The sequence below is a fragment of the Prionailurus bengalensis genome, chromosome D4, assembly GCF_016509475.1.
Source record: "Prionailurus bengalensis isolate Pbe53 chromosome D4, Fcat_Pben_1.1_paternal_pri, whole genome shotgun sequence".
Lineage (NCBI taxonomy): Eukaryota > Metazoa > Chordata > Mammalia > Carnivora > Felidae > Prionailurus > Prionailurus bengalensis.
The window spans coordinates 88,280,865-88,296,995 of NC_057359.1; the positions used below are offsets into that span (position 1 = coordinate 88,280,865).

General features: G+C 43.8%; 1 protein-coding gene across 28 annotated transcripts in view; it reads right to left on the reverse strand.

Annotated features, from left to right (window-relative positions):
* The window catches only part of FNBP1 (formin binding protein 1), a 140,613-nt gene that overhangs the window by 38,926 nt on the left and 85,556 nt on the right, over positions 1 to 16,131 (reverse strand). Inside the window, exon 1 of one of the 28 annotated variants that reach the window (XM_043566460.1) lies at positions 5,635 to 6,274. The exons of the other annotated variants lie outside the window; for them this stretch is intronic. Coding sequence (XP_043422395.1) covers positions 5,635 to 5,688 — 54 coding nt within the window. The 5' untranslated portion in view covers positions 5,689 to 6,274. Of the gene's footprint in view, positions 1 to 5,634; positions 6,275 to 16,131 lie in introns of those variants that run through there. 28 annotated transcript variants of the gene reach the window in all.

Here is a 16,131-nt window from a genome sequence, read left to right on the forward strand (position 1 = left end):
CAAAAATCCCTTCCGATAGACACTAGCCCTCCTCTGTGTAGATAATAGCTTTCCCACCTACGTGCGTGCCATCTGTCCCCCGAACGCTTCTGACACAAAAATCCTCTTAACTCTTTCAATTACTTAAGGGTTTTTATCATTTATCATCTTGTTGTGAATGTGAAAAAAAAAAAAAAAAAAAAGAACCGAGGAAATTCTCAGGTAGACCTCAAACTTCTAAAAAAGTCTCTATTTCCTGTACATACCTTTCTCAAAAATTCAAGGCAGGGGCACGGGGTGGTGTTTCCTCCCCTCCTTTGTAAGCCAGATGGAGTCCCCTTTATCTTGGAGAAATTATTCTACCTTGGTGAATTCTTATTTATTTTTTTTCAATATTTATTTTGAGAGAGGGAGGGATAGAGAGCGAGCAGGGGAGGGGCAGAGAGCGAAAGGGAGAGAGAGAATCCCAAGCAGGCTCCGCACCGTCAGCACGGGGCCCGTTGCTGCGCTTGAACCCATGAACCATGAGATCATGACCTGAGCCGACACCAAGAGTCGGATGCTCAACCGACTGAGCCACCCAGGCGCCCCTGGTGAATTTTTATTTTTTTTTATTATTTTTTTTTCCACGCGTAAGTATGTACGTACACACATGTGCGCGCGCGCGCGCGCGCACACACACACACACACACACACACACACACACAGAATCAAGCTTCCGGACGATAAACCCATTCTTCTCAATCCCAGCAACCAGCTGCTTGGAATTAATTCCCACTTGTGGAATCCCGGGCCCGGGCATGTGCCATCGTTCTGACCAAGTTTTACTATGGAAAATCTATTTTTGATAGGTTTATTTTGTTGGGTTTGTTTTGCAATGGAACTTAAGAGTCTCTCTCTTAGGGGCGCCTGGGTGGCTCAGTCGGTTAAGCGTCCGACTCCGGCGGCTCGGGTCATGATCTCACGGTTTGTGGGTTCGAGCCCCGCGTCGGGCTCTGTGCTGACAGCTCAGAGCCCGGAGCCTGTTTCGGATTCTGTGTCTCCCTCTCTCCCTGCCCCTCCCCCACTCATGCTCTGTCTCAAAAATAAATAAACATTAAAAAAAATTTTTTTTAAAAAAGCATCTCTCTCTAAAACTAGAGTCGGGTCAGTTACTCATGATTATAAATACATTTAAAAAAATATGTTTAAACGTGCTTTCAAAAACTTATCTGGAGTAACCGGTTAAGTAGCTAGAAATTTTAAGAGGGTATCTCCCAGACTAAGGCTAAATGAAGATCAGAAGCGTCCTTATTTCTATCTCTGTGTAAGTCAGTCTAAAAATAGCGACTATTATCTTAAAGAGATACTTCCTTCCCAAACCAGACCATACGCTGTATCTTGCAATTCAATTAAAGCTCTCGTTCTAAGAATACAAGCCAGCGCATCTTATAGCGACATGACCGTAGGGCAGAAGTTCAGAGGATTTTTTTTTTATGAGTCAGTCACAGAATTTAGAGAAAATATTCTAAAAAAGTCCAGCAGGACCACAAGGGCCTGAGGCTGTAAATCGCAGCCATCGTTGAATAAGGGTCTGGACCACTTTCACTGTCAATCAGAAAGCCTGCATTTAAACTTGAGAATTTCCTTGACCAACCCTTGGGAATCTCCCCAAATGAATCCGCACAGGCCTGCGTGTGTATGCTCAAGCATGACTTCACAGCTCAGTGGTTGCTCCACACAGCCCCTTCTCCTGTCCTATGGAAACACAGCTGTATTGCCTAAAAGGTCAGAGGTGGAGTTTCTAAATAAAGAAGACAGTATTTTAGAAACTGAACTGCTGACCGATGCTTCGAAATCCTAATGGGTTTAGAGATAAAAATACTGTAATCCATTTAGTTAGTCAAATTTAGACGATTCGCACTGGCCAAAACGTGCAGCCATTTGCTGTCCAGTGCAGTGTTATTCTCTCCCTTAATATTTCAGATGTTAAGGGACAGAACAACACTGCTGGCTGAGTCCCCGTTGTCACGAGCAGAAAATACAGGCTGTATTAAGAAACTCGTTCGCGGGGCGCCTGGGTGGCGCAGTCGGTTAAGCGTCCGACTTCAGCCAGGTCACGATCTCGCGGTCCGTGAGTTCGAGCCCCACGTCGGGCTCTGGGCTGATGGCTCGGAGCCTGGAGCCTGTTTCCGATTCTGTGTCTCCCTCTCTCTCTGCCCCTCCCCTGTTCATGCTCTGTCTCTCTCTGTCCCAAAAAATAAATAAACGTTGAAAAAAAAATTAAAAAAAAAAAAAAAAGAAACTCGTTCGCTTTCACGTGGGGAACATGGCTGATCTGCTTAACAAATGATACCTTCTGTCTTTTACCAGCTGCTCGTGGCTTCTGACCTTTTCACAAAAATGGGCAAATACGCATTCGTTCCATTTATATATTTATTGTTAACAAGCAGAGAGACTGGTTCCTTTTTTGAGCAACAGTTAAATGACCTCAGACCTCCCAGATCGACAGGCAATGCTGCTCCTCAAGTGAGAAACCATTTAGTGCAGCGGTGCTCAGAGGTTTGGGGAAGCCGTCTTCTCCTTTGTTAAAAGCGTGTAACAGAACAAATTTGAAAGGCCCATCCTTTCCTAACCCCAAATCTGGGAACGGCAAAGAGGAATATTTGGCATTTACCACTGGGGAGCTCAAACGACAGTAGGTGTTCTCCAGAGCACCTGCGCTTGTGATGTTTATTTCATTATTTTATTCATTTATTTATTCTTAGAGATTCTTTCCTTTTTAATGTTTTTTATTTATCTTGAGAGAGAGAAGGACCATGAGTCGGGGAGGGGCAGGGAGAGACGGAGAGAGAGGATCCCCAGCGGGGCTCGATTTCACACGAGATCGTGACCTGAGCCGAAATCAAAACTTGGGACGCTGGGGGCGCCTGGATGGCTCAGTCGGTCGGGCCACCGACTCTTGGTTTCGGCTCCGGTCATGATCTCGCTGTTCGTGAGTTTGAGCCCCACGTCGGGCTCCACGCTGGCAGTGCGGAGCCTGCCTGGGATCTCTCTCTCCCTCTGTCTCTCTGCCCATTCCCTGCTCACTCTCTGTCTCTCTCGAACTAAATAAAACTTAAAAAAAAAAAGTCAGACGCATAACTGACTGAGCCACCCAGGTGCCCCAGTGTTTTCTTTCTTTCTTTTTTAGTGTTTTTTAAATTTATTTTTGAGACAGAGAGAGACAGAGCATGAGCAGGGGAGGGGCAGAGAGAGAGGGAGACACAGAATCGGAAGCAGGCTCCGGGCTCCGAGCCATCAGCACAGAGCCCGACGCGGGGCTCGAACCCACAGACCGTGAGATCATGACCCGAGCCGGAGTCGGATGCTCCGCCGACTGAGCCACCCAGGCGCCCCCCTCCGATGTTTCATTTCATTAACATAAAAAGAAGCCAAACGTATTTTAGGCTGGACGGAAAAGAGGACTAAATCGAGATGTTATTCGGAATCACCATTTGGTATCACTGCCAGGCTACCCACCATTATTATCCAGTAGCTGGCGACCCGAGGTAGCTCCACTGTTGGGGGCAAGACGGGCCGGACCACTACCACCAGGATCGAGCCAGATGGCTGGATGGCCTGGGCTGAAGCCACAGCATGGATCAAGTGGGGCTCCTGGCTGCAAATTCACCCATCTTCAAACTACCTCAGCCGCTGGCTTAGTATCACAGATAAAACTGGGGCGCCAGGCTGGCTCAGTTGGTGGCGCGTGCGACTCTTGATCTCCGAGTGGTGAGTTCGAGTCCCACCGTAGGCATAGAGGTTACTCAAAAAAAAAAAAAAAATCCTAAAAAAATATACTGCGGATCAAGTGACAACCTACACATTTAAAGACCTGGGTTCTCTGCCTCTGTCCATCCTCTTTCACCTGATTACAAAAATTTGCTTGCTGCAAATGATTCCGATTTACAGAACTCCGCGGTTTAGAAGTAAAAGTCCCTGCACATTCAAACCCTCGGACAATCGCTGGGAACATGACAACCTGGAATCCTTCATTTGTGAACTGCGCTAACTACTGAGAGGAGGTAAGACAGCCTGGGGCAAGTCACTGGAAAGTTCCAGAAGCACAGCTGCAGTGCTTCTAAATGACACCAGCACATTACAACGGCCCCCAATCGACAGCTGGCAAAGCCGTTCACCATATTCTCAGAGTGGCAAAGAGCCCTAAGCACTAGACACGCTTCCTTTCGACCCGGCTGGGTTCATGAGAAGTACACACACTGTGGCAGCAAACGAGGGAGGAAGAGGCCACTGAATACTCTGACCTATTTTCTGGGTATTTTCGAGATGCATAAAAACAGCAACCAGTCGAGAATCCCTGAAAACTTTCACTGTTATACTGGATGTCTCTAGGATTTGTCTGTGATTAGGAGGCGAACTCATGTTCCCTAGTCCTTGACTTAGCAATTCTACTTCTGGGAAGTCATCCTAATGAAATTCTTTTATTCATTCATTCATTCATTAAGTTATCTCCACACCCAATGTGGGGCTCAAACACATGACCTTGACTAAGGTCAAGGGTCGCAGGCTACACTGGCTGAGACAGCCAAGAGCCCACTGCCCTGCCAATGAAATCACTTTAAATGTCCACAAGTGATGTTCATTGCAGTATTATTTACACTAGACGATAATTTGAAACAAATGCTCAGTAATGTGATTGGTTAAATACATGTCATATCCTTGATGGACTAAAGTGTAGCCTGCTTAAAAAAAAAAAAAAAAGTAAGAGCACTTAATGATTCGGAAAAGTGAAAGCTGTATGTGATCTAAAAAAAATGTTAAGCTTTCCAAACAGCATTTACAGCATACTTTGGTGACTGTAAAAATAAAACATTAATAATTAACAGTGATCACTTCTGAAAAGAGTGATGAAGAAATATTTTATTTTGCCGAAAAGATTAAAGAAACACATTCTAATGGTGAACTGCAGAAACTTAAAGATGGAAGAGGTATGGCTTGCCTTTGAGAGAAAGAGAGAAAGAAAGAAAGAAAGAAAGAAAGAAAGAAAGAAAGAAAGAAAGAAAGAAAGAAAGAAAAAGAGGAAAGGAAAGGAAAGGAAAGGAAAGCAAAGCTCTAAAAAGATAATGTAGTAGAAAAGATACTAACAAAGGAAGAGATGAAAATTTTCTCTGTCTGGAGCAGTGTATGATAAATGGCATTGGTTAAATTTCCCAGCAAACTGTTGCATCGAGAATACATTTTCGAGTTCAAGACTAAGAATGCATTTAAAAATTCCTATTCAGACAGAGTGCTGGGAGTTTTTTGTTGGAGACTTCCAGGCCGGGGACTTGCCAAAACAATGAGTCTGTCTTTGATAAATTATAAAGGCAGCTAAAATACAAAACAGAGAAAAACTTCAAAATAAGTTAACCAAAGAAATATGCTTGAAAAATTTCAGCAATTTCCTGATTCTTTTTTAGCAGTCTTACAACTTCTAGCCCCAGCGTATTATAAGTTACTTTGGGCCATAGTCACTGAAATAGAAGGAGAGAACACAGAAAAGATAGCAAATGAGACCAGCATCTCAATCCCACATGGGCCATTCAGTTGCTAAACAGTTTTAAGAAAAGGCCTTCTGTTCCCCTATACCCTGGTTGCCTTATTTGAAAAGTAGAATTGGAAATATCTATTTACCAAAGGTGAGTGACCATTTCTGCTGAAAGGGAAGCCAATGCTGATAGCGTTCATCTTGATGTTGGCACAGGCCCAAGGTAGGCTAGTGAAACATTCGGCATGAGCCCCGAGATCTTGTTAAAATATAAATCATGGTCTCCAAGACTCGACCCCCTTCTCTTCCCTTGTTTCTAAGGCATGGTCATTGGCAAGAAACTTGCGTTTTCAGCTGTGGCAGGGTGGAAATTGACTACCTCTTTCTCTTCTCTCTCTCCCGTTCATAAATAATCTCACCCCAGCATATGACACTCACAAGGTCTCACATGAGTACAGCTGAAGATGACAGCCCGGATTCTAGAAAGTTAATGCCCAAATGACCTCTCTTTATGGCTGTGGGGTTCCTGTGAAGAACAAAAATACTAAAAGCCCTTTTAATGCAGTTCTAGAAAAGATCGGTTCCTCAGAAGAGGACAAAAATTAGTCACGTTACATACCCCAGGGAAAGAATTAAATACATGCATCCTGTTCTGAAGAAATCTGATGTATTTGGCGGTACGTTAGCAGCTGTTTGTCCTTAGTACCGAGTGACCACAGACGTCTAACCAGTAAGGTTTAATACTAAAAAGTTGTCATGTGGTATTCAGCATATACGCTCAATTCGTTCAAGATGTAAGACCACAGGTTTGTTTTTTATTTTAATCTCAGTGTTCATTTTTTCTGCTTTTCTTTAAGTTGGGTGACACCTAACAAAACTTATCCAGCGACAGAGAAGACAGCTAGGAAGTTTGTTAAGGTCTTTGGCTACGGGGTGGAGTGGAGGAAGTGTGTCCTCTGAAAAACAAAATCTTAAACTTGTATATATTATACAGACGGTACAAGAACTCCCGACCCAAGTAATTAACATAAAAATTGGTCCCAGGTTGTCTGGAAGAAACCGATATAAAACCTTGCTGGGTTTCACCTAATCCTGCTTTTATGGGATTCTCAGAGAAAAAACCATCCCTACTGAAGACATGTTCATATAAAAAAGACCGTAATAATCACAAATGCACAAGGAAATAAACCACCATGAGAGGTGATACAATAGAGAGAAAAATTATCAGCATCAGAAGTTGAGGTAAAAGAACAATTTGGAAGAAAATATAAAACAGGAATATTTAAAGTAAAGAAATAAAAGAAGCAACAGAACTCAGAAGAAAATAGTAAGACATTATAAAAATGAAGCATATATGAAAAAGAACCAAATAGAACTTCTGGAAATAAAAAAATACGGTCACTGAAATTTGAAAACTTAACAGATGAGTTAAATAATAGAATAACAAGAGAATTCATGAAGTAGCTGAGAAAGTTACACAAAATGTAATATACAGAGACAAAGAAAGGGAAGGAATGGAAACAAAGTTAGAAGGCACGGGGAATAGGATGAGGAGTTTCACACACATCTATGAGGAGACCCAGAACCAACAATTTGAGAGAATGAAACCCAAGCAACATTTGAAGAGCTAGTACCTGAAAGCTTTTCCTACATTGACAAAAGGTACAAACCCCCAATTGAACCCCAAGCAGAAAAATTAGAAATAGAAAATATGTACTCTGAAATATCATAGCGATGCTACAGAACTCCAAAGGCAAAGATACAGTCTTAACAACTAGGGAAGGAAAGTCAAATATCTACAAAGGAATGCAATTAAGTAGCCAGCCAATTTCCCAAGAGGAACGATCAAAGATAAAACACACTGGGATGATATTTTCAAAATGTTTAGAGAAAATAATTGTCAGCTGAGAATTCTATACCTAGCTAAACTAGCACGGTAGAATGAGGGCAAAATAAAGACTTCAGACAAATAAAGAAGGAAGTACTGGGGCGCCTGGGTGGCGCAGTCGGTTAAGCGTCCGACTTCAACCAAGTCACGATCTCGCGGTCCGTGAGTTCGAGCCCCGCGTCGGGCTCTGGGCTGATGGCTCAGAGCCTGGAGCCTGTTTCCGATTCTGTGTCTCCCTCTCTCTCTCTGCCCCTCCCCCGTTCATGCTCTGTCTCTCTCTGTCCCAAAAATAAATAAAACGTTGAAAAAAAAAATTAAAAAACAAAAACAAAAACAAAAAACGTTGAAAAAAAAAAAGAAGGAAGTACTGCTCACAAACCCTCAAGGAAGAAAAGTAGAACAACCTATCATCCAGGAAGGAGGAAATGTAACCCAGAAAGGGATAATATGCAACAAGTAGCAACACTGGGCCTGCCTGGTAATGTGTCTACAGCGGTGAGGATGGACGGTGAACTTCCAGGTGTCTGTGCCTCCTAGTCCAGTACAATCCCCGCCTCTCCTCCTTGGCTCCCTGATACTGAGGCCTCATGTCAATTGCTATTAGTCCCCTTACCCCAACTCGCTATTACCTGCCAGTTCTGTAGGTGAGAGCGGTGGTTAACAGTCAAGAGCTCATTCAACGTAATCCAATAGTAAAGTCATAGGGTCCACAGACAAGAACTGAATTTGAGGCATGGACACGTACTTCGGTCTTGGCTGTACCATATCCAGCAGGGCCACTTCCAGCTAATGATAATTCAACATCTCACAGCCTTACCCTGCTTATCCAGAAAGGGACAAAAGAATTCTAGAGAGGATCAGAACCCTTTTAGAAAATATAAAGCACTTTTCCAGCGTGAGTTTTTTGAGAAGTAGGTTCAATAGCATTTCAGCGGGGTCACATTCATTCTGCCATTTGGCTTTTAACGTTCTTCATCATCTGTTCTCATGCCATCCCTCCAGGAGACCCTACTCAGTCCCCTGCCCCACCAGGCAGCCCAACCTGAGCAGCATGTTCCCTCAGAGCCCTGGATGCGGCACTTTCCACTCTGTTGACCTCTGCCTGCTTCATCTTTTCAATTTCTACACATCCTTCATGTTCAGGCCCCAATTCCAGCCTCAGGCCTATCTCAACAACCTGTCATGTGCACAGAGCTTTCACAGATGCAGAATCCTAGCATCTGAACTCCTCGTATTTGCTGCTCACAGGACCTGGTGATTTTCCACACGATGTCTCTCATAAACGATTTTTTAAATGCTTTTATTTATGAAAGACAGAGAGAGACAGAGTGTGAGTAAGAGAGAGGCGAGAGAAGGAGGGAGACACAGAATCTGAAGCGGGCTCCGGGCTCTGAGCTGTCAGCAGAGCCTGACACGGGACTCGAACTCACGAACTGTGAGATCATGACCTGCGCCAAAGTCGCATGCTTAACCGACTGAGCCACCCGGGTACCCCTCTCATAAACCATTTTTGTAAACTGCTATTGTTCTCATTATCTTCACCAGGCAGTTTGGCATGTAACCTATGATACTCTATCTTATTCTCCAACTGACTCGAGTTTTCCTCGTCTCTCCATTTCATCGTTATCGGCTAACCAAAGCCCTCACGAAAGGCACCCTGTTGCAATCCTCTTGATGCGCTATTTGTTCAATAAGTGTTCTTACAGAATGCCTAGATGCCTAGAATGTTCTAAATATACTCAGGTGATTCACAGTAGGTCGAAGGAGTAAGAACGGAGGAGGAAGGAGCCAGAAGTAACCAAAAGAGAGGGACACAAACAGACAAAATACAGATGATGACAACAGTGTCGACCACTTAACCGAGGCCCAAAAGCAGGCCTCTCCTTTATGCAGATCACATACCGCTGAAACCTCACAACAAGCCCTTGAGGTGCGCAATGTTATCCTTATTTCATAGAACAGGAAACACACTCAGACAGGAAGCAAACCGTCTTGTGCCATCCCATTAATGAGTGGTAGAAACAAGATCCAAAGATTAAGAACAAGCTCTTGCCCCAGCTAGCCCCCTCACTCTCAGTGAAAATGAAAATATTTTCTTAGATGAGTTGCCATATGGAAGCCTAAGTGAATATCATTTTTATATATTTATTTCATTTTTGTATAGGCATATTCGTATGTTCATAAAATATGAATATATTCATATTTTTAAAAAAATATTTTTAATTTTTGAGACAGAGAGAGACAGAGCATGAGCAGGGGAGGGGCAGAGGGAGAGGGAGACACAGAATTCAAAGCAGGCTCCAGGCTCTGAGCCATCAGCACAGAGCCCGACGCGGGGCTCGAGCTCACGGACCGTGAGATCAAGACCTGAGCCGAAGTCGGATGCCCAACCAACTGAGCCACCCAGCCGCCCCAATATTCATATCATTTCTATTCAGTTCATCTTAATCTTCAGGTCTGGGGCATGGGGATGACCTATTTATTATCTTACCGGGCTCTATTGCTATTTTGCAGATCATTTTGCAAACGTGGAGGTTGGTCAACGGTTATGCTTTTAGGAACATTAAAACAAGGCTAAGACAGTCTCACGTCAAAATGAAAAACTGCATACTGGAAATATTTCACTGAAGAGGCTTTCGGAAGCATTTCATCTCTATGTAAATTCACTTTTGGTATCACCTGCACCCCCACCATTCCTGATACGCTTGAGATTTTGACATTTTGACTTCCTTGGGGTTTACTGGATGTTTATTTAACCAAACTCCATTGTTTAGCATAAAAACCACTTACACCAAAAACAAATAAGTGAAAATTAAGACTCACAATATAGAGACAGTAGCAACTGCTAGCAAATGAACTAAAAGTTGGAGCTGGGAAACCCAATTTGGCAATAAATTTCATATTTAAAAAAATAATAAATTAAAAAAAAAAAAGTTGGAGCTGAATGCAATTTAAAGGGCACTTCTGTAAAACATTTAACCGTAGTAAATAATTGCATGTTTCAACATTCCTATCACAAATTCATTAAATTTTTTTTAAATTTTTTTTAATGTTTATGTATTTTTGAGACAGAGAGACAGAACACGATCGGGGGAGGGGCAGAGAGAGAGGGAGACGCAGAATCTGAAGCAGGCTCCAGGCTCTGAGCGGTCAGCACAGAGCCCGATGTGGGGCTCGAACCCACGAACCGCGAGATCATGACCTGAGCCGAAGTCGGACGCTTAACCAACTCAGCCCGCCAGGCACCCCCACAAATTCATTTTTAATGGTAAAACTAACACTGAGTGTCACAACCTTTAAGAAAACCCACAAAACTCATCTAACTAATATTCGCTTACAACACAGATCAAAGTTATGCCCTGTTTCCAGACATAAATACATTTACTCCACATCTAATAATTGGAGAACATTTCCATTAAATTCCGTTTCCCATGTTAAGTGTCAAAAGAGGAAAACATATCTATTATTACCCAGGACAAATATTAAGAATCAAAACAACCGAAACCATTCAGAATGTTCACTTAATACGGGCACCCCGAGAGACAACGTATACGCAGAATATAAACTCTACAGATAGATACGTGAACAAGACAATAACAAAAGCGTTCCCTCTCGAGTCTTTGACTTGAACACTGATCCATTTATAAAGGAACAGAGCAACAATACCCATTTTCAAAAGTCTCTTTTTAATCGTACACATTTTTCCCCTCGTTGTAAATAAAAAAGCATTTCCAACCAAAGGATCGAGCTGCCGTTGCAAAACGTATTTCCTGCATTCATACTAACCACTTCCTCTTTCAAAAAAGAATTTTTTTTTGTTGTTTTCTAAGCTGTTACAGTGAACAGTTCCTTCAGATAACCAGTCAGACATTTTATATGAAACAAATTTGGGAGACGCACTAAAGATATTACCATGTTCCATAAAGATGTCAAACCTCAGCGTTAGAGCGAGGGCAGCGAAAACATTTGACAAGTACAACTCCTTATACGTCCAGTGACTAAAGCAGTCATCTTGCAAGAGACTGTTTCCCCAAATGGTAAAAAAATTTAACACTGCTACTCGGCTGGCCTCAGTTAGAGAAGAAGTGAGCCTACCGTGCCTGTGCGTTTCGGAGTCCTCAACTGAAGAAAATGTCCCAACTGCTCAACTCCTTTTCTCTTATTGAGAGAATTAGCACACTGAAAATCATCCCAAGCAAATCCCTTCCTTCTTGCATAAAGTTAGCATAGATTCTTTTCTATAGTTTTATTTTGCTCTCCAAAACATCCGATTAGGTAACACAGCACACATAAAAAAAAAAAAAAAAAAAAAAGCGCGTGTATATTTTATCATAAACTGGAAATGTGAAGTCTTATCACATACTTCTCGAATTTTTTTGTGTGAATGTTTCTTTATTTTTGAGAGAGAGAGAGAGAGAGAGAGGAGACAGAGTGCGCGCCGGGGAGGGAGAGGGAAAGAGAGAGAGACACACACAGAATCTGAAGCAGGCTCCAGGCTCGGAGTTGTCAGCACAGAGCCCGACGCGGGGCTCGAACTCACGAACTGACAGATCATGACCCGAGCCGAAGTCGGACGCTTCACCGACTGAGCCACCCAGGTTGACTCTATCACCTACTTCTTAAAATTCTACCTTCATTCATAAATGGCTCAGAAGTTCCTATTCTACTTCACGCTAGGGACCTCCCTAAAGAATCTAAAAGCTACGAATGTTCAAAGCCAAATACTTTTAGAAGCTGGAGTAACGGCACAGAAACAGAATGCCAACTCCCTGAGTAACTGACACGTTTTTCTAAGCGCTGCTGGTCAGGATCTGAATGTAATTTAACTTGTAAAACGTTTCCTCGAGTCAGGTTCTATGACAACACTCACGAGCAAGCCCAGTAATGAAGCCTCCTGCATTGTCTAGAGAATTCTTCTGGTTAATCAAGACTCAGAATTGCAATGAACTTGAATAAAGAAGCCCCACTAACAGTTTCAGGGCCCACAACTGCCCGTAAACATGCAGACTCTGGCAGCAAAAAGAAATCATCCGGGATAAATGAAACCAGAGCTGTGAGAAAGGGAGAAACTGACACCAGCGTTTAAAAACATAACTTGAATTCACTAACAATTCGTAACCACTAACTGTGCAGTTTTTTGTTAAACAATATCCTATTTTGCATTCAGAAATTATGTAAGCGCCAACAGTCACAAGGCAAGGGCGAATTAGAGAAAGGGAATTATTCATTGCCCGACATGGATGAACTCCGTGTAATGCATGCATTTAGAAAACACTGTTCTCTCTGTTCCGAAATATTAGTTCACATTCCATTCATTTTGATAACCTTTTCCTTTTTTCCTCCTAACACCACACTAACCATGGGCAGCTCCACCAGAAGGCAGAGATTAGGCACTGCCCCTCGCCCAACTTGGTCTAGTAGGTCGTTCTTCCAAAGCAGACCGACGGACAGAACCTGACTATAAAGCCGTTGTCACCAACATGCCACTGAAGAGCCCGTTAGAGGACAAACGGGAAAATTCACAACACGGAGAGCTGAATACCGGGAGGAAAATGAAAGCCAAGCTCCTTAACGTCAAGGATTGTGTGCTGGCGTGTGGGTGTCTCGGGGTGCCGCCCCCACACCTCCCCAGCACGCAGTCGGTGGGTCGCGGGTGAGGGAACGAACGGGCGAATCATTCCGAAGGATCACACCTTAGGAATTCCTCAACACGTTCAATGCTTTTTGAAAATCAGACTAGGACCGTGAAATCACGATTCCATTACAATTCCCTGAAATGAAAACAAAGCCAAACAAACAAACAAAAAAAATAGGTAACTCATGGGGCGGGGGGGGTGTGGGAGGGGGGCGGGGGGAGGCCTGTGAAAAGAGAAATAGGCAATGTTCAGAATTTAGTTGGATAAAAAGCTGTACCGAGCAGGGGCGCCTGGCTGACTCCATCAGGCGAGCACGCAACTCTTGATCTCAGGGGTGTGCGTTCGAGTCCCATACTGGGCATGGAGATTACTTAAATAAATAAATAAACTTAAAAAAAAAAAAAAAGGTCCACAACACTCCTCGTCAAGGAAATGCAAACACAAAAGGAAACCACTACCAGATTCCACTCCCCCCCTCATCCAGAAGTCTTTCTATTTCAAGACCGAGAGCACCTCTTGTGGGTACGGATGAAGAGCAGCCCGCGGAGGGGCATCCGTGGGCACGGCCACCTCGTCAAGCTCTTTGACAGCACGCCAGAGGCAGGTACCCAAGTATGACTCACGATGCCACACCCAGGTCTACGCCCAAGAAAAGCGAGAGATCGTGGCCACCAAAGATACGTCTAGAGAGGTTCGTGGTAGCTTCCTTCTTAATGTAGCCTCACTACGGAGACAACCCAGATGCCCCCGAACACGAGAAGGGATACACACTGGGGTCTGTCCGCACACGGAATATCACATGGCGACCGAGAAAGGGCAACTCAAATGACCACCACATGCAACAAAAATATGAGGGTCAGAAACACAACGTTGAGTCAGAGAAGCCAGACAGAAGGATATATGTTGCATACCTTGTACGAAGTACAGAAGCGGGTTAAACCAACGTATGATAGGGGTCAGAACGATAGTTACCTCTGGGATGGGGGAGTGTTCAAGGGAGCCTGTGGGGTTCTAGAGACGTCCCCTATCTTAGCTGGCAGTGCATGGTTTCCTATAGACGTAAAAACTCATTGAGTTGTCCACTTAAGATGTGGCCACTTTATTGTACCTAAATTCACCTCAATAAAAAAACTAATTTATTTCTAAAGTAAGCTCTATGCCCAACACGGGGCTTGAACTCACAACCCTGAGATCAAGACGTGCACGCCCTGCCAAGGGAGCCAGCTGGGCGCCCCAATAAACACCTATTGTGAACGTTCTAGAACACGTTATCAAGTGGCAAGAGTGACCACCTCTCATGAGGGCCTGGGAAGGGGGCAGAATACCGTTTGCCTTACTCTCAATGTATTTTCATTATTATTACTATTGTTTTACCAGAGAACCCTACATTTGAGTGAGGCATTGTGGGTTTGATTTTTCCATGTTCCCTTGTAGCCCTCTGACTTCTCCATATTACAAAAGAGACAGTAGGGACTACATTTTCCACCTCGTTAAAAAAGAGGTGCTTCGGGGCGCCTGGGTGGCGCAGTTGGTTAAGCGTCCGACTTCAGCCGGGTCACGATCTCGTGGTCCGTGGGTTCGAGCCCCGCGTCGGGCTCTGGGCTGATGGCTCAGAGCCTGGAGCCTGTTTCCGATTCTGTGTCTCCCTCTCTCTCAGCCCCTCCCCCGTTCATGCTCTGTCTCTCTCTGTCCCAAAAATAAATAAACGTTGAAAAAAATTAAAAAAAAAAAAAGAGGTGCTTCAACTTAAGCGCGTGGGTCACGAGCCACAGGGCGACCTAGTCTAACATATATCGGTTCTTTTACCAACCCGGATCAGCGAATTCCTAATCACTAGAACTCATGTTAAGTCTTCAAGTTCAAAACCTCCTGAGCGCTGCATCTTGGCAAAGGAGAGGAGACCGCGACCTTCCTTGAGCTTCATCACCAACAAAAGCCATTCCGTTGAGCGATTTCCTTCCCCCATCATTCCTCAGAGGAACAAGGCATCCTCACACATCCAAATATATTCCCCTGCCCAGAGATAAAACTACCAGGGGTCTTTTTCTAATTTTTAATGTCTATTTGATACATATAAATGCATTTCTAGTTAGACTGGGCGCCTCGAGGACAACACAGAGCTTCTTGTAAGCAAATTACGAAATATCTGCCCACATGCTGACACTGACCACAAAGCACAAGGCTACTGATGCCCCACGCAGACTTGGACAGATTTAGGTGACCTGAACACAGCGCATGCGAAAACCATGGGACGTTTTATTTAAAAAAAAAAAAAAAGAAAAAGAAGACGACGACGAAATTCAGGCTCATCATACCCAGATCCTAAGTCATCTAGAAGATGCATGTACCTAGAGTTCACATCACCTGTTATCATCAAACACAGACGCCATGTGCAGAAGTCCCTTCTGCTTCTACTGGGGAGGGTTCCCTCTCTGTAAACACAGAGCTATCATTCCAAATGTCGCAGAACTGATCGCCGCACGAGGGAGGGTGAGTTATTTCTAACACAATTGGATAACTGAATCATGGGCGGAAACCGGGGGGAAAGACATTTATATCAGATTCAAAGACCGTCAGAAGTCACAACGGGAAATTACATTACGCAGCGACAAGAAGTGAAACATTACTTCCTTTCAGCTTGATACTGACAAGAGGCTTCGCTGGTGACAAAGGAGAGCAGATCACTGTGTGTTTGGGGAAATCAGTGTTCCAAGTCCCCCTCTTGGGCAAAATGACATGATTTCCAGTATTTCGACACTGCTCTATCTGCTTCAGGTTTGTGATGCTAAAATCATTTCTCAGATCCTCGGAGAGGAGGTAAATGGGACTTGCATAGAAATAGCAAAATGGTGTCTTCAGGATAAGAAAAAACAGTATGCCCTTGGAAATATTAAGACAGCCAAGGAGAACAATTCAATTTGGCCAGGACCTGTCAGAAAGTCCTAAAGCCGTAACTGGCCCCAGCAACTGCACTGTTCATAGCTAACTGGGGTCTGACCTGAGGGCGAAAAGCAAAGAAAACAATCACCCTGGAAATTTCTGAGCCACAGAAAGGGCCAGAACGCATACAGCATGTGTGGACCTCAACCCCCAAGTTGAGATTAATGCAGTCCTGGCTG